General features: G+C 62.0%; 3 protein-coding genes across 4 annotated transcripts; all 3 read right to left on the bottom strand.

The window, feature by feature from the left end:
* Positions 1 to 946: 946 nt before the first annotated feature.
* LOC114066275 (alpha-2C adrenergic receptor-like) lies at positions 947 to 1,984 on the bottom strand. The gene has a single exon (XM_027900834.1). The coding sequence runs from the start codon at positions 1,982 to 1,984 to the stop codon at positions 947 to 949; it is 1,038 nt and encodes a 345-aa protein (XP_027756635.1).
* Positions 1,985 to 2,863: 879 nt separating this feature from the next.
* On the bottom strand, positions 2,864 to 7,281 carry SLC34A1 (solute carrier family 34 member 1). Of its 2 annotated transcripts, none has more exons than XM_027900854.1 (14): positions 7,191 to 7,281; positions 7,036 to 7,103; positions 6,721 to 6,842; positions 6,396 to 6,578; positions 5,916 to 6,044; positions 5,694 to 5,837; positions 5,475 to 5,586; positions 5,189 to 5,384; positions 4,998 to 5,093; positions 4,785 to 4,884; positions 4,386 to 4,553; positions 3,910 to 4,026; positions 3,619 to 3,743; positions 2,864 to 3,514 (listed from the first exon to the last, which is right to left on the bottom strand). In XM_027900854.1, exons 1-14 carry the CDS (start codon positions 7,233 to 7,235, stop codon positions 2,960 to 2,962), a joined length of 2,160 nt encoding a protein of 719 aa, XP_027756655.1. In that variant the 5' UTR covers positions 7,236 to 7,281; the 3' UTR covers positions 2,864 to 2,959. The 2 variants fall into 2 exon arrangements, with proteins under 2 accessions (XP_027756655.1, XP_027756649.1); XM_027900848.1 differs by having other exon boundaries at positions 6,721 to 6,837; positions 7,031 to 7,103; positions 7,191 to 7,250.
* Positions 7,282 to 8,561: 1,280 nt separating this feature from the next.
* RGS14 (regulator of G protein signaling 14) lies at positions 8,562 to 16,634 on the bottom strand. Its single transcript, XM_027900867.1, has 15 exons — positions 16,464 to 16,634; positions 15,039 to 15,060; positions 13,812 to 13,963; positions 13,613 to 13,705; positions 12,978 to 13,121; positions 12,661 to 12,810; positions 12,364 to 12,484; positions 12,162 to 12,286; positions 11,882 to 12,085; positions 11,702 to 11,778; positions 11,415 to 11,541; positions 11,020 to 11,101; positions 10,779 to 10,837; positions 10,445 to 10,559; positions 8,562 to 10,140 (listed from the first exon to the last, which is right to left on the bottom strand). Exons 1-15 carry the CDS (start codon positions 16,506 to 16,508, stop codon positions 9,908 to 9,910), a joined length of 1,749 nt encoding a protein of 582 aa, XP_027756668.1. The 5' UTR covers positions 16,509 to 16,634; the 3' UTR covers positions 8,562 to 9,907.
* Positions 16,635 to 16,939: the final 305 nt, after the last annotated feature.

Here is a 16,939-nt window from a genome sequence, read left to right on the forward strand (position 1 = left end):
GGGGCCAGTGTTCCTTGGGTTCCAGCTCCCAGGCGCCAGCGGCTGTTTTTAGCTGAGTTCAAGTCCAGTGTTTTGAGATTTTCTATTTTGAGCAGCAAAGCTGAAGAAGTGGAGCAGCCCCTGACCCCCGGCTGTCTGTGCAGAGCGGGGCAGGGAGCCAGGCAAGGCGGGTGTGGGGTGGCTTCTGCCCCTGGGGGAATGTGGTTGTCCCTGGGTCTTCGCCCCACAGCTGCTTTCGTGGCCTCTTGCACGTCAGGCTGTGCCGGAGCCTGTTCCCGTGTGATCCCATCTCCCACACTCTCCCGAGGGAGGCTGGCCTTTCCGGCACTGAGATATCATTCCTCCTATCCCTCCTGCAGCAAGATCCCAGTGAAGCCACTGAGCAGCATGTGTTGAGTCCCGCTCCAGACCCACGCCCCTTGTACCCCACCATGGGTACGTGTGTGCCCCCACAGAGCTCCTATTACATGGCACAGCTGGAATGTCCCCAGGGGACACAGCCCTGGCAGAGAGGCACAGGGCTCGGAATGGGCTGCTGTTGAGGCACAACCAGTTCAGCCCAGTGCTGGTCACGCTGCCACATGGAGGGTTTCATCCCCCTGCATCATCTGTGGGGCCCATACCCTGCTCAAGAGGATGCTGGGGGACACGCCTGGCAGTAGGGAGGGCTGGTACTCACCAGAGCTGCCACAGTGAGTTGTCACCACCAGTGTTGCCAGGGGTACAGGTGGGGTGATCCATGTGACAATTGGTGCCATTTACTGGGCTCCCAGAGCAGGCAGACACCAGCCCCAGGCATAGGCTTTGGTCTTGTTTTATTCAATCCCGCGCCTCCAGAACCACCTCAATCTGTGCACTGGCACTGCTGTCCAGAGTCTGTGGTGAGGCCGGGTGCTGCCAATGGTTAGAGAGGTTGGGGCCATGTCTCCAGTGTCCCAGCAGGTCCTCAGGTGTGGGGCCGACGTGGGATGGTGAGGAGCCGTCGGAAGGCAGCACGGAAGTCCCGGTTGAAGAGGGTGTAGATAAGGGGGTTGAGGCTGCTGTTGCAGTAGCCGATCCAGAAGAAGAAGTTGAAGAGGGGCTTGGAGACATGGCAGCCCTCTCCACAGACAGCCCCCAGGCTGTAGGTGAAGAAGAAAGGGAACCAGCACAGCACGAAGGCCCCCATCACCACGGCCAGCACAATGGTGAAGCGCCGCTCCCGTGCCCGCACCAGCCGCCGCCGGCAGAGCAACACGCTCTGGTGCTGGCTCCGGCACCGCCACCGTGGCATCCCAACACCTGAGACCTTTCCATTGCTGGTAGGGCGTGGGGAGCGGGCGGCGAGGAGGGCGGCCGTGCGCTGGGCAGTCAGGCGGTAGATGCGGCAGTAGACGGCGACCATGACGAGGCAGGGGACAAAGAAGGAGGCAGCACAAGAGGCCAGCACGTACCAGGTCTCCTGGCTCAGCTGGCACTCCCGACCCCCCGGCCGTGGCCGCAGGAGCGGCGGCAGTGCCACCAGGGCCGCTGATGCCCAGACTGCCCCGATCATCCCCTTCACCCGCCGCGGGCTGCGGCGCAGGTTGAGCCGTGCTGCCCGTGTGACGGCCCAGTAGCGGTCGAGGCTGATGGCACAGAGGTGCCCGATGGACGCGGTGCAGAGCAGCACGTCCAGCGCCAGGTACAGGCTGCACCACAGCCCGCCGAAGTACCAGTAGCCCATCACCTCGTTGGCCAGCGAGAAGGGCAGGACGAGGACAGCCACCAGGATGTCTGCCAAGGCCAGGGACACTAGGAAGAGGTTCTGTGGAGCCCGCAGAGCCCGGCTGGTGGAGATGGCCACCACCACCAGTGCATTGCCCACCAGCGTGGCCAGCAGGACGGCCAGGGCAGCCAGCAGGATGAGCCCTGTGGCTGTGGGCGAGTGTGGGGCGTTGCCGGTGCTGCTGCCAGTGCTGCTGCCATTACTGGAGGTGTTGGAAAGGGTGCTGGCTGCCTCCATGCTGGCCTGGCCCTTCAGGCAGACAGGGCCTCATGGGGTGTCCCTCCAGCCCACTTACCGGACCCACGGTGGATGTGGGCGCAGCCCCAGCATTGCTGTGTCCCCAGAAGAGTGCCCCGGCTGCCACCGCTCCTGCACTGACCTGATCTGGTGGCGAGGCAGAGGTTGTTCTGGCCCAGCGGTCTCCCGGACAGGCATGTGGGATGGCCGCGGTTCCGGGAACACAGAGAGGCTCCCACGGCAGCGCTGCTGGCTCTGTTGGTCCCAGTATGGGAGGAGGGCGGGCGGGAAGGAGGGAGGGAGGGAAGAATGGGCTGATATCACTGGCAGGAGCCCAAACATCTGTGGGCAGTGGGAGAAGTTGTTATTGCCAACACTTAAAGGGCTCCCTCCAGGGTCACTGTGGAAGGAGGGCTCCCGCCATGGGTGCCAGGGTGCCAGGTAGACCAGGAGCACTGCCCAGCTGTTCTGGGTTGACATCCTGCTGACTCTCAGCCCAGCAGCGCTGCAGCACCCCAGCACCTCACTGCCTGCCCCGTGCTGTGCCTCGCTCAGTGGCACACGCTGCTGTGACACAAGATGGGCCGCCACGGACCATGGCAACTCAGCCCCCTGGAGACGAGGTGAGTGGAAGGAGCTGCCCGTGACACATCTCCGAGCAGCTGTCTGCAGAGTGCAGGGTTTAGCTGTGGCACCCTCAGCATGTGCCCCACAGCACCAGCAGCACATTTGGTGTATCCCCAGCACTGGCACTTGCCTGGGGCCAGGCTGAGCAGTGACAGAGTGTTGAAAAGGGGGAGGATGATAGGTGTCTGGCACCTGTGGCTGCAGCTGGGGTTCCACAGGGTTTGCAGAAGCAGGAGCCAAAGAGACACACCCTGGGGCATGGGCACTCGGCCTTTATTGAACACCAACTGAGCAGGGATGTTAGAAACCGGCGGCCACGGGAACAGGAGCCCAGGTGTGTGGCACCAGCTAGAGCCGGGTGGCACCATGCGGGAGTGGGCGAGGGGAGCCCACCCGGATGGTGGGGCTGGGCATCTCCTCGGGGTAGGAGAGCATGGGGTTGTCCAGCCCCAGCCTGGCCTTGTCCCGGGGAGGGCCCTCATGCTCCTCCCAGCCCTCAGGGCTGCGGCAGCGGTCAGTACAGCAGAGAGTGGCCTGGGTGATGACCCGGTCGAGGGGCTGCAGCGAGTGCATCCAGGCGGGGAGGAAGTCCCAGGTCTGCAGCCATTTGGGCAGGCGGCCAGGGCTGTGTGCCTGCAGCGCGTTCACCAGCCCCACAAAGAAGAGGAGGCCGAGGAAGGGTGCACCCACCCCCACCAGCGCTCGCCAACCCGCCATGGAGATGCCAAAGATGAGGGAGGGCAGCAGGAGGAAGCAGATGATGAGGTACAGCACGGCAAACCAGCGGTACTTGGCTGTGCGCTCGCCCAGAGCCTTGGCCATGCGGATGGGCAGGCGGGTGAAGGGCAGTGGGTACCACAACAGGATGCCAGAGATGTTGAAGAAGAAGTGGCAGAGAGCAATCTGTAGGAATAGCATCCTGGTTGGGCTGGGCACTTGGGCTTCCCCAGCCCCTGCCTTGCCTGGTGCCCTCAGCAAGAGCAGCTGTGGCCCCAGGCTGCATGTACCTGGAAGGAGCTGGCCAGCTTGTCCCCTGGGCTGGCCAGGGCAGCCAGGATGGCGGTGGTGGTGGTACCAATGTTGGAACCCAGGGTCAGCGGGTAGGCACGCTCAAGGCTGATCACTCCCAAACCTGCGGGAGAGGCACCCCATCATGTCCCATTGTTCCTCACCAGAGCCAGCCCCACATTCTCCCAAGGAGGTACAGCTCCTCCCATCCCTCTGAGTGCCATAGCACCCACAGGCCAGCGCAGCAGGGATCAGCACTTGGCAGGGGACCAGGCATAGCTGGGACTCACCAATCAGGGGTGTGATGGCTGATGTGAAGACAGAGCTGCTCTGCACCACAAAGGTCATCCCAGCACCCACCACCATGGCGAAGTACCCAGTGAGCCAGCTGAGAGGGTGTGGGAGGTCTGCCACAGCATGGCCATGGGCACAGGTGTGGACACAAACATGGACATGGGCATGGACACACCAGTTAGGAGCAGCCCAGAGCTCCTACATGGTGCTGGGTAGAGGCTGTGGGACCAGGCTCTAGGTATGGGTTCAGGCTTGGGTATGGGGCCAGCCTAGAGGCTGGGATAGCTGGGGAAAAGAGGAAGGGGACACCCGGAGGCCATGACAGCCATAAGCAGAGTGAGGATCAGGGACAGGCAGGGGACATGTGGGACAGGCAGGGATGGGGGGCAAGGACAGTCAGGGACAAGTCTGAGGATGGCAGATAGGAATGGGGATGGGTGCTAGTGTGGCAGATGGTCCCTGTCCTACTCACCAGTGTTGATGACTTTCTGGATGGCTTTGGCCACCTGCCCCTTGAGCAGGGAGTTGAGGAGTTTGACCAGGAGGATGAGGCAGGTGCAGAGCACGACGAGGGACCCGGCCAGCAGAACCAGCCCCACGGCCAGGTCGGGCAGTGGTGTGTCGGTGAAGAGGTGCTCGCCTGCCCCACAGCATGGCTGGGCGAGGGGCTGGGGCTGGCCCGGCCCCACTCACACACCTGCCCCCGCAGATAGCCCCACACCTGGACCCCAGCCCCAAAATCTCCCAGTCCTGCCCCACATCATGAAGCTAGCACTGCTCCATCCCACGTACAGCCCCCCAGCCCTGCCTGCATCTCCCCAGCCCCATGTCCTGTGCCCCAGCCCTGCCCAAGCTCCCCACACCCACTCACACTTCTGCCTGGTGACGTTGTGGAGGATCTCAATGCCTTTAGTGCTGCAGTGGCCAGGGGCTGTGCAGTTCGGGGGGGGCCCAAGCCCCACAGCAGCCATCTGCAGGGAGAGGGTGGGCTGCAGCTGTCTCCACAGTATCCTCAGCCAGCCCCTGCCCACCTCCTCCTCCATGGGATTGTTTTGTGGCCCCAGCAGGGCCATGGGCCCCTCACCTGTGGAGATGCAGGGCCACACCAGACACGGATGAGGCTCCGGTTGCGCAGGCTCTCATCCCCTGTTGCAATGCCAGTGATCACCGACTTGTCCAACTGCAAGAATAGACATTGGTGAGGGCCCTTGGGAGCTAACAGCACTCAGAACTTGGGGATATCTTCACTGGGATTGGGACACCAGCCAAGGAGACCTGGATGATGAGCTTGGTGAAAGGCTCTGTGATGATCTTCAGCAGGTCAGGGGCATCCTTCCCACTGCGGATGTTGAAGGTGGCCACGACCAGGCGGGTGACGTGGTGCAGGTACCCACTCACCACCTCCAGCGGCAGCAGGACCAGCACTGACAGCCAGTTGAAGCAGTCATGCACTGTGGCACCGGCAAAGGCTCTGTCAGAGTAGAGGAGCCCATTGGCATGGGCTGGCCCTGGGGAGCAGCCCCCAGCCCACCAAGTGTCCTCTGACCCGAGCAACTCTCACCGTTTGAACTCACTGCGGTCGCCAGCCTGCATGAGGGCCACGATGGTGTTGGTGACGGAGGTGCCGATGTTGGAGCCCATGATGATGGGGATGGCAGAGCGCACCTCAAGCACTGGGGACAGAGAGACCCTGTGCCTCGCATGTCTTGACTCAGGGTTACCCCATCCAGCCACCCTGTACCGCAGCCTCAGGTCCCCAGGAACCTTGTGGCACACTCACACCCTGAGGAGACCATGCTGACAATGATGGAGGTGGAAGTGGAGGAGCTCTGCACCAGCACAGTTACCAGGATGCCCACCACCAGCCCAGCCACCGGGTTGGAGAGGATGGCATTGTCCTTGAAGATGTCCCCTGCCACCTTGCCTGCAACAGAATGTGAGCAGCAGGCTGCTGGCACTGCAGGTGCCACCAGACGCCCAGGAGTCCCTGCCACCCTACTACCTCCAGCCAACTGGAAGGCAGAGCTGAGCACATCCAGGGAGCACACGAAGAGGTACAGGAAGCCAAACATCAGGGGCACCTTGAGAAGGGAGACACAGATGGACTGGACCCTGGTCCAGCACCCGATCTCTGTGCAAGACAAGAGAGAATGTTAAATGCATGCTGTGGCATGGCCCTGGCTCCCTGGGCTCCCGCAGCCCTACACCATCCTCCTGGCCCCCAGCAGCACAGGGCTCACGTCCCCAGCTATACCACCACTCACGGGGTCTCCTCTCACCCTAGAGTGCCTTGTGCCAGCTGCTTCTGTTGTCCCTCAGCTCTTCCCACGTCACCCCAGAGAGCTGAGTGTTGCCCCACGCTCCTCTCCCCATCTTGGCACCCCACACTCCTGGCACTCCAAGCTCCCCTGGGTGCCTTCAGCAGGTCTTTGGGGTATTCCCCAACCCAGGTGCTCTATACCCGCCACTCATAGGGTCTCACCTGGCTTCTGCAGCTCGTCCAAGCCCAGCCGGGGCCCCTGCCAGGGCAGTGCATCCAGCTCATAGCGCTCCCTGCCCTCGCGTAGGCGCCCCGGGGAGCCAGGGCAGGGGAAGCCGTGGTCAGGGCAAGGCACAGGACCAACGGTGAAGGGGCAGGTGTGGGCACCCGGCAGCCGGTGCAGAGCTGGGGAGAGGGGTCACCCACGTTACAGCCTCGTCCTTGTGGTGAACCCCCCTGCAGAGAAGAGCCCAGCACTGCCTGGGCCAGGATCTGGCCAGAAGCAGAGCTGAGCCTGGTGAGGTGAGGAAGCGGTGGGGGCACCTACCTTGGGGGCTGGGGCAGTAGGCAAACTGGGGCCCATGAACCACCCTTCCTCCCCGCACCGGGCAGTGGGGCAGGACTGGGCTCTCCGTCCGGTAGGGCAGCATCGCTCCTGTTGAGGCTGAGCAGAGGTGTCACCATGGCTGTGCTACACTGACTGCCACATCCCCCCGAAACCCTGCAGTACTGGCACCACTGAGGAGCACCATCTCATCACTTGATGGTCCTCTGGGCCACCAGCCACTGCTGTACCACCCCATCCATCTCCCAGGGGACGTGGGAAGGGGACTCCTCCTGCCCAGGGCCCATCTCACCTGAGGCTGGCTGGGCACTCAGTGCAGAGCCATGTCCACATGCCGCATCCACGCGTCCCTCCAGCGAAGTGGCCCGTGGAGCACCACGGCCCTTTATACACACGCCAAGAGCAAAGTCTAAGGAGCCCCGTGTTGCCCCTCGCCTCCGCTCACTGCTCACCTCCTCCCCAGAAATTCCTGCAGTTAATGGGTAACCCCTCCGCATCCCACGCCTGCCACGGCCCCGGAGCGGGATGGTGCACGCGGCCCTGGGGTACCCGGCACTCCCCGCCTCGCCTGCCCGAAGCCCAGGCAAGTGGCAGCTGCTGCAGTGAGGAGCAAACCTGGGGCAGTGCTGGAGCCCAGTGACCGTGGGGTGATGCCGGAGCACCCTCAGCTCTCCGTCTTTTGGTGCCAGGTGCTTCATCCACTGCATGAGAAGAGGAGAAGGAGGAGAAGGGCTTGGTACTAGCGTTACCAGGGCATCCCAAACCAGAGTTGAGCCCAGCACGCATCCACCTTCCTCAGAGCCATCGGAGCATCAGCCCAGCGCAGGACGTCCTCGCCCCCGGGGCACTGGTGGTGCGTGACGTCAACACTGGAGCGATCCCCGTGTCCTGTCACTGGTGTGATGGTGGCACGCAGCCCGGCGCAGACCGGCAGCGCTGCAAGGGCTGCGTGAGGCAGAGCATCTTCCTGGCATGTCTGATGCCAGGGTGGGCAGGAGCGGAGCGACACCACCACTGCCATCACCACCTCCTCGACGCTGTTTATCATTACCTGCTGCTTATGCACCTCTAGCCAAGTTTCCATCCACCCACAGGACACCCAGCTGGCTCATGTCCACATCTGTCTGCAGGAGAGATGGGGAACAAATGCCCCTCCAGCCCCAGTGCCTGTGGGAGTAGGCACAGAGAGACCACACAGCAGCCACATCCCCATTTCCCCAGGATCAGGCACTCCCAGGACCCATCACCATTGACTAGCCAGGTGCAATTATATGGAAGGAGCAAGGGAAGATTCCTTGAGTACTCCAGGGCACTCAGGAACAGGCTGGAGACATTCCTGCCATTCCTGGAGCATCACTGAGCCTCCTCCACTGAGTCACAGACTGATGGAGCTGAGAACCACAGTAGGGGACATGTCCTGCCTCTGCAGGGCCTGGGGACTCTTCTGCCCACGGGGTGCAGCCAGTGGGCAGGATGCTGGTGTCCGCACTTGCCCCATGCCCAGGGTCTCTTGGCCAGCTGCCCCCACAATCATTAACCTGGTGAGGCCCTGGCAGCTCTGGCTGTCACTTATTGACAGGGTTGGGGCTGAAGTCCTTGGCCGTGCCGGCCCTGCAGCTTCCCCTACTCCGTCAGCAGTGTTGGGAAAACAGGCTCCTGGCACTGCCCCTTGCTGCCAGTCAAGGTGGCACTGAAGTTGAGGGCTGGTCCAAGCTCTGCCCTGGTCCCAGGAGGGTTCTGTGGGGTACAGGAGGGTTAGAGGGACATTGCTGCTGGGAAAAGCACCATCTGGCCTCAGCCAAGAGTAAGGAAAGGAATGCGCATCCAGGCAATGCTCTTTATTTCCCCCGATTTCACACCACAGACAGCACTAAGCAGAGACACAGGGGGGCTCTGACCAGGGCTGTGGGGCCACAGTTAGTTGTGGCACCATGGGGCTGAGTGGCCGTGCCCCCATTCCTGGGCAAGCCTAGGGGCCCTGGGCCACCCTTCTGCTTCTGGCCAGACAGTGGTGACGGAGTGGTTACCCAAGGCACAGCCAGGAAGGGCTCTGGCACACACGGATGGTGGGGGGATCTCCTGGCTGCTGCTGGGGGGTTGTCTCTGTTGCAGACTGTGTCTGAGATCACTGGGGACACCAGGCTGCTGGGCATGGGGACCTGCAGGGCACAGCCAGGACTGGCAGAGCCTGGCTCAAGGCTACAGCCCACCACAACTGTTGTCAAGAATGACAGGATGGGCACATGCTGGTCACCTGCACACCAGGCTGAAGTGCTCAGTACCCAGGGGTGCTGCATTCCTCAGGCACCAGGCAGACCTGTCCCCGAGGCTGAGCACCTTCAGCCCCAGGCTGGGATGGGGCAGGGGATCTACGGGGATTTGCTCCTGCAGGTCACTTCAGCAGCCACCCACACAGAATCTCTGGCAGGGAGGAGGGACGCTTTTTTGGCACAACCTTCTGGCTCTGCCTCTGTCTGCCCAGGGCAGGAACCATATGCCCTGCTCCACAGCAGAGCTACTGTGGCAGGATCAGGCCATAGTCAGGCAATGCAGACAGTATCAGCCCAGGGCACAGGCTGGCAGGGCCATGCTCACCCTTCCCCAGAAGGGTGGACCCACTCATGAACGGGACAGCCCTGTTTCCACAGGGCCAGGGACTGGATTGAACTCTCAGCTCCAGGCTCATGTTATCCTGACCTTGCCTGCCCCTAAACCAGAGTTCAGGCCTGGAGCCTGCGTAGCCACTCCACCCACCTTCTCTATCCTACACATCCTTCAGCTGGAAGGGTGCTTTCCCCACCCAAATGGTGAGTGGGGCTGTGGCAGCCCGGCACAGGCAGGATGTGCTGGGCAGGCAGCTCTATCACAGGCAAAGGCACTGGGCAGGACAGTGCCAGGCATGCACAGGATGTTGCAAAGTGCTTTGCAATGGGGGTTCAAACTATGTACAGGACTCCCTTGGCGTGCACCGGGATGTGACCCCACAGAGGGGCATGGCAGCTGCTCAGCCACTCACAGCGACACGACACGACAGTTTGGGACGGAACAGGATGAATCTGTGGTCCAGGCAGTGTCGGCGGTGCAGGGCAGGGGCTGGTCAGACCCCATGTTGAACCCTGGCATGGCCTGGGGGTACCACACATCGCGTGTGGATGTGCAGCAGGACTCGTCAGAACTTGTGGTCGAATGAAGGCTGAGCCAGTGCAGGCTCTGCAGGTTGGGGATGGCTGCTTCCCTCAGAGTCTGGGTGGGGGGCACAGGGCTGATCCGCCCCTTCACAGGCACTGCCATCCTGCACGGGGAGCTGGAGGAAGTCAGGCAGGACCAGGTCCTCCTTGGAGAGCAGCCCACGCTGGTCGTTGGCCCGGCAGCTCTGGGCACGGTTCAGTAGCTCCACCAGCCCTGAGGAAATGCAGGTCATGCACCTGAGCCCAGCACTGGGGATTTGTCCTAACACCCTGGCTGCCCTCTCCACCTGACGTGACCCTGAACGTCCCAGGCACAGCACCTGCACCTTCTCCCTGCTCCATGCCAGCACCCATGGGACCCTGCACCCATCCTCAGCACGCTGGGGAACACTAAGTCCACCATAGCCCATGCCCAGCCTCATGAGACCCTGAGCCCACCCCCAGCACACCAGGAGCCCTGCGTCCCTCACCCTGTGTTTTGCCCCAGCCTCTCAGGTTTCAGACATGCCAGGACTCACCTTCCAGGTCGTACGTGCGGCGGTTGAGGTTCACGGCAGCTGAAGACCGTGGCCGGGAGAAGGAGGAGGGCATCTCCCACCGCGTGTCGGGCTCTGCTCCTGTTGGGCTTCCCTCCTGCCATGAGTAGCTCAGGTCTCAGCCATGGGGCAAGGAGGCAGCGCTACCCCAAGCCCACATTCCCATTGCCTTCCCACAGCCTGGCTCCCATCTCAGCACCTGCTGCCCAGCCCTGCAGCATGTGCCAGGGCCACAGCAGGGCCTCCCTTCTCCATGGACCACAGCAGCAGCTGTATAGGCATCTCTTGACCAGGGCTGATGGGATCTTAAGCTCACCTCACTCCGGAGGGGAGAGGGGGCAGCTGCAGCCTCTGCACTCTCCATCACTCGCACGTCTGCAACAGAAGTGATGCTCAGCACCCCATCCCAGCATCCTGGTCCTGGCCCAGCCAGTGACAGGATGAAGCCCATCCCAGGGAGCAAGAGCCATGGACTCCAGAAAGCAGCCTGGCCCTGTGAGCACTCTGCAGGGTGGCATGACTTGAGGGGGCATGGTTTGGGAGGGAGGACTTTTTACCTGCCAGTGTTTCCAGGACGAGTTTCTGAGCAGACACTGTGCTGACCAGCTTCTCCAGGTCCAGGGCAGCCAGCTCACCTTGCTACAGAAGGAACAGCCAGCCAGTGTCACATTTGCTGTGGCACAGCACAGGCAGCCAGGCTGAAGACCTGTGAGCTCCCCAGCCAGAGCCCGCTGGCTCACAGGCTGCACAGTGCACCACACCACTGGTCCCTCCCAGCCCACAGTGGGATGCCGTAGCCCATCCCAAAAATGGGGATTCTGAGCCCACAGGATGCCCCCAGCACAGACCACTGCTCCCCACCACCTAGTCACAGGCAGCAGCCCCTGCCCCAGACCCGCGGCTCCCCCCACCACAGGGGCTGGGGCCGTGCCCCCCAAGGCATGAGCCTCACCCGCCGCAGCAGCGCCTGCTCCATCCTCACGCTGTACTTCCCCAGCACCGGCTGCAGCGCTTCCCGGATGCGCTTGGTTGACTTCGCCGTGATGCGGATGGTCTTATTGAGGGAGGAGATTTCCAGGCTGCAGAGGGCGAGAAAAGGCTGTGGCAGGTAATCACGGACAGGCAGGGGCAGAGCCAGGGCATTCAGGACTGCATGGGGGGCTGGGTGTGGGGCACTGTGCGTGGCCACACATGATGTGGACTGGACCCGTGTGGGCAAGAGCTGAAACTCCCACTCACTCAAAGCTTATCCTGTTCTCCAGCTTCACCTCCTGGTCTGCCAGCACTGAGCACTCCTGATCCAGCACCAGCGCTTTCTGCAAGAGCCAAACCATCAAGAGAGAGCCAGTAGAGCCGCACATGGTCCCAGCACGGGGATGGTCTGCCTGGCAGGGGCCCTACTCCCCGCTGCCTGCCTACCTGCTCGTTCCCCACCAGGTAGACCTTGATGTCGGGGAGGCTGAAGCCGCGCTTCTCACATATCCCTGCCAGCATCTCACGGATGGAGTGGCCAGGCCGAACAGAGGTCAGTGAGGCTGTGCCGTCAGGCAGGTACACACAGCAGTACTTCATGGGCTTGGCTGGCAGCTCTGACTCGCTGCCCCCCAGGCTCTTCCGTTGGCCCTGAGTGAGGGATGTGGCAGGATGAGCCCGACCAGTGGCACTGTGATACCATGGGGCTGGTGTGGTGACAACTCACCTCTGTCCAGGAGCTGGTGGCTGTGCTGGCTGAGGAGAGGAAACCCAGGTCCAGGCTGGCTGAGGAGTTGAGCGAGCCCTGGGATTCCCGCCACAGCATGGCACTCCTGCCGCCTTCTCCCTTCTCTAAGACACACAGAAGGACGGTGGTGAGAACCCTTCAGGGATGGTGTGGCCCCCTCTGTCCTCAGCACAGCACCTACCTGCCCAGGAGGGCTCCCGCCGCTCTCCCTTCCTGAAGGACCGGCGGGGGCTGTGGTTGGCACCACTGCCCGCTGTCTCTACACCCAGTGGCAGGGACTTGCCCAGCTTCAGCTTCGACTTCTGGGGTGAATTGAGCAGCATCTCAGCATGAGAACATCCAAGGTTTCCCCTTCCCTTTCCCTGGTCCCCTGACTGCTCATCTTGTCCTCAGCTTGGGGCTGGGTTTGCTCTGAGCAGCAGGGAAAAGACCCAACATGGGAGGGACGTGTCCTCCTTCTCCATTCCACCCCACTCACCTTGCTGAGGTCAGGAGGGGGGCTGCTGCTGCGGGAGTGGGGCCGCAGGTCAGGTAGGGGCTGCCCCTGGCTCTCTGCATGCAGACAGGCCTGGTAGAGTGGGGATTTCACAAAGCGTGTGTAGCTGTCAAACTTCATCAGGTTAAAGATCTGGAAAGGGAGGATGCATGTGCCTAAGACCCCTGCCCGTCTATGCCTTACTCTGGCCACTGCCCTGTGGCATGGCTCCACAGTGACAGTAGTGATGCTGGGTGACATGTGGGATGGTCCCAGAGCCCTCCCCAGTCCTGCAGGTGGAGCACAGGTGCTGCCCATACCTGGAGCTGCTGGATGCGAAACATGTCTGGGGAGGGAGTGGCCAGCATGTCCTCCCCAATCCAGGCCTGTTTGTCAATGTTCACAGGACTGACCGAGTGGCTGGAGAGGAACTCATCATAGATCCGCCGCGCCTCCTGGGCCAGCTGGGGGAACAGGGGGTGTCAGGCTGAGACCAGGAATCCCCTCCTTGCTGCCACCCTTGGCTCACCCTATGGAGTCACCTGAGCTCCAAGGAATCAACCTCCCCCTGGGACCAGCTCAGCACCTGGACTTCAGGGCCAAGCTCTGGGCACAACATGCCAGTCCCTCTGCAGAGGTACAACCTGAGGGAGGAACCATCCCCCATGGTTGCTTGACTGTTCCCATGACCCCCAACCCAGCTCTGCCCTTTGTCTCTTTTGTCCCTCCAGCAGCACTGGCCACCTTCTGGCCACCCTGGGCTGGGGAAGCATGTCCTGCTCCATGGGGCAGGTATCCCAGCTACAGCTTTTCAGATGTACATCAAATCCATCTGCTTATTCCTCCTGTAAGAGCCCACTTAGCCCCCCAGGAGAGGCTGGAGAGCTCTGCCCAGGTCCCTCCCAGTGGGAGCCACCCAGCAGTTGGGTGACCCAGATTGCACAGAGGCCGGTACCTGCTGCGTGTCACTGGCTGGGATCTGCTGGAAGCGCTCACATGCCTGCCAAAAGTAGACGTTTTCAGCGCTGAACTCCTTCTTGAGGAACTCCTGTGGGGCAGAGAGAGCTGCTGGCCTGGTGGCACTGTGGCTGTGGTACAGTTGGTGGCCAACAGTGGATGGGAGTGGGGACCAAGCCCTGGGCTGTGGCACTCACAGTGAAGTAGGTGATGGCCACCTGGTCCTGCAGCAGCGTCTCAAAGGATTCGGCCCAGCTGACCACAGACCCCTGTGTGGAGCCACAGGTGGCTGGCGCTGGCAGGCTGTTCACGCTGTGGTTGCTGCCACGGGCCCTGGAGGCATTTAATTCTGAGAGAGAAAAAGGTCAGTGCTGTCTGTCTCCCTGTCCCCCAGCGTCACTCCCCAGCACCAGCAGCCTTCTGTGTCTGCAGCAAGTTCATCCACCCCATCCCGACTGGAGCTGGTGAGCCCTCAGGCAGGGAACACGAGGAGCATCACAGTAGCATTCTCGGAGGACTGAGCACCATGATGCCACAGCTGGCACTTCCAGGCATGACAGCTCTCCCTGTCAGTGCTGGCAGTCCTACCCTTCCCGGGTGGGGTGTCATCATGACTCCACCTGTGACTCATCTCCCAGGGGAAGAGAGCCTTGGGGAAGGCACCCTCTCAGAAGGGAAAGCAGGGTGAAAGGGGACATGGAGAGCACACAGCACCAAGGGAACTTGGAAGATGGACAGAGGTGCCTGAATTCACCTCCTCTATTCCTCTGGTCATGATGAGGGACAAACCTAGCAAGTGGAGGGCACAGAAAGTGTCACCCCCAACTCCTAATCCTGAGAAAACCCTCTCTCAGGGAAACCCAGGGTGACCATGTATTCAAAAAGACAGAAGTTCCCAGGGCCAACACCAGCTTTTGAACTGGTTGGACTTGTGAGCAACTGAAAGCAGAGGGTCATTTGCAAGAAAAGTTAAAGGTATGGAAGCAGTGCTGTCCTGGCAAAGCTGACAGAAATGTCAGCCTGCTTTGCCAGACTCCCCACCCTTCTCCTGTCTAAAGCACGGGTAACTGGGACCAAGACAGTCAAATGGGCCATCTGAGATACCAAGTTCACAGTGAGACAGACAGACAGACTCCCTTAGGGAACTCAGGGATGGCTGGTACCCACTTCTGCTTGCCCTGGGAAGCCCCTCAGCCCTCAGCCCCCAAAGGTGCAAGCTGAGCACCCATAGGGATGGACAGGCACAACAGGGCCATGCAGGAGGGATGGGGGGGTACGGACAGTCCTGCATTGCAGGCCTGGCCATGCACCTCCCCATGGCATAGCCTGTGCTGCCACAGGACCTGGCACCGGGCTGGCTGTGGGCTTCCCTCTCCCCTGAAGATGATGCTGGCTTCCCATTCCAAGGCAAAGAGCAGCCTTACCTCCATCCGACACAGCCGGGCCCTGGGGGTGGAAACAAGAGAGGTGAGAGTCTGCCAGCCTGGTGGAGAGGTGCCCAGGCAGGCAGCAGCTTCAGGGCAAGCCCAGTCCAAACCAGGAGCAACGGACATGGGATGCCGACAGAAGCAGGACACAGGGCTCCCAAATCACAAGCAGTGAGTAGGGATAGGGGGTTGCAAGGAGTGTGCAGCTTTCCTCCCACCTCCCCGTGCCCTGGGGCCAGGCCAGCAATTGGGAAAGGGCAGATAGTGTCAGACGTAACCTTGCCACCTCAAACAACCGGGGAGGAGAGAAGCACAGGAAGAGGAGGGGAGGGGAGGAGGGGAGGGAAGGAAGGACAACCACAGCCCTAGGCCGGCAAATGCCTGCTCCCTCCTTCCTTGGAGCCTGGAGCTACTGGGAGGCAGATGCCCAAAAACAGGGACTGGATGCTGCAAGCCCAGGGCTCAGCAGGACAGGGTGCTCTGCAGTACCTGCTGGGCTGCCCAGATACCTGCTCCAGGGATGGAGTACTCCAGGACCCACAGCAAAGCAGGAAGATGGGCAGAACCACTGCAGCCAAAGCCCAGCTAGGCACTCGCTGCACGGTGCAGTCTCCCATCATCTCCTTGGGACCACACTAAAGTGATGCCCTCACTGAAGTGGGTGCCCTCGACCTGGTCAGTGCCCCCCACCCTGCCAGCCCCACACACCCCAGCCTATCCTGCACAGCCCTGACTGTCCCCATCCCAACTCCACACACCCCAGGAGCATTATCCCACTCCTGCCTTTCCCTGCTACCCCATGCCACATGTCACTGCCATGCCCCTTATACCAGCCCCACGCATCCCTATCTTGCCACCTCCTTGCTCTTCCCATCCATCTCCGCTGCCCACACTCACACAGCTCTGCCCTGCCTGTGCCACCCAGCCCTTACACATCCCAACACTGCTGACTCCTGTGGCCCCAATCTCATCCATCACTGCTTGTGCGTTACCCCAGTGCCACACATCTCCACTTACAGCCCTGTCCCAGCCTCATAAACCCCTGCTGCTCATTACCCCAGCCCCGTATGTACCTGCCTGCTACCCAGCCCTACATACTGCTGCCTGCCCCCAAATCCCTCTATATCTCTGCCTGCTTTGAATACCCAAGCCCCATCCTGCCCTGCTACCCAGTCCCACACCCTCCTGCCTGCCTGTTTCCTGGCCCCATACATCCCTCTGTCTGCACAGTATCCAGACCGAAACTCCCTGCCTGACTACTGTCCTTTCCACATTCTCCTGCCTGCCGGTTACCTGGTCCCATCCATCCCTCTGCCTGCCCGCTATCCACTCAATCCCCCTGCCCGCCCGGTACCCAGCCCCGCACCGCGCCGCCGGGTGGGGCAGCCCCGGGGGATGAAGACCGGCGCCCCGGGCACTCACCATGCGCCCGTTGTGGACCACCAGGAGTTTGCCCTTGCCCTGCATCCCTGGCTCGGCCCGGCCCGGCGCGCTACCGGCGCGGCCCGGGGCCCCGCAGCATCCCCGGCCGGCGGAGCGGCTCTCGCTGCTCTCCCGGCCCGGCCCGGCGCTCCCGGCACTACCGCTTTCGGCTGCCACAGGAAGTGTCGCCATGGGAACTGAGACCGCAGTCGGGGGGAGCGGGGCCGCCCTCCCGCCCCGCGCCGCCGGCACCGCCCCGGTGGGCACCGGCTCCAGCGCCGGGACCGGAGGCGCCGCCGCATCCCTGTCTCCATCTGCATCCACATTCCTGACTGCATTCCCATCTGCATCCCTCTTCCCTTCCCCATCCCAGTCCCCATCTCCATCTGCATCCTGTTCCCATCCCAGTCTCTTGTCCCCATCCCCATCTGCATCCACATCTGCGATCCTGCATTCCTGTTCCTTTCTCCATCCCA

The sequence above is a fragment of the Empidonax traillii genome, unplaced genomic scaffold (genome assembly GCF_003031625.1).
Source record: "Empidonax traillii isolate 1590-97213 ecotype Southwest subspecies unplaced genomic scaffold, ASM303162v1 scaffold22:size5013007, whole genome shotgun sequence".
Lineage (NCBI taxonomy): Eukaryota > Metazoa > Chordata > Aves > Passeriformes > Tyrannidae > Empidonax > Empidonax traillii.

Coding starts and splice junctions, on each gene's coding strand:
- LOC114066275 (XM_027900834.1), bottom strand. CDS start 1,984: ATGGAGGCAGCCAGCACCCTTTCCAACACCTCCAGTAATGGCAGCAGC.
- RGS14 (XM_027900867.1), bottom strand. CDS start 16,508: ATGCAGGGCAAGGGCAAACTCCTGGTGGTCCACAACGGGCGCATG. Junction 13,964..15,038: donor CCCGGCTGTGTCGGATGGAG/GTAAGGCTGCTC, acceptor TTTCTCTCTCAG/AATTAAATGCCTCCAGGGCC. Junction 13,122..13,612: donor CAGCCAGTGACACGCAGCAG/GTACCGGCCTCT, acceptor CTGTTCCCCCAG/CTGGCCCAGGAGGCGCGGCG.
- SLC34A1 (XM_027900854.1), bottom strand. CDS start 7,235: ATGCGGAGGGGTTACCCATTAACTGCAGGAATTTCTGGGGAGGAG. Junction 6,579..6,720: donor CTACTGCCCCAGCCCCCAAG/GTAGGTGCCCCC, acceptor CCCTCTCCCCAG/CTCTGCACCGGCTGCCGGGT. Junction 5,587..5,693: donor CAGCATGGTCTCCTCAGGGT/GTGAGTGTGCCA, acceptor CTCTGTCCCCAG/TGCTTGAGGTGCGCTCTGCC.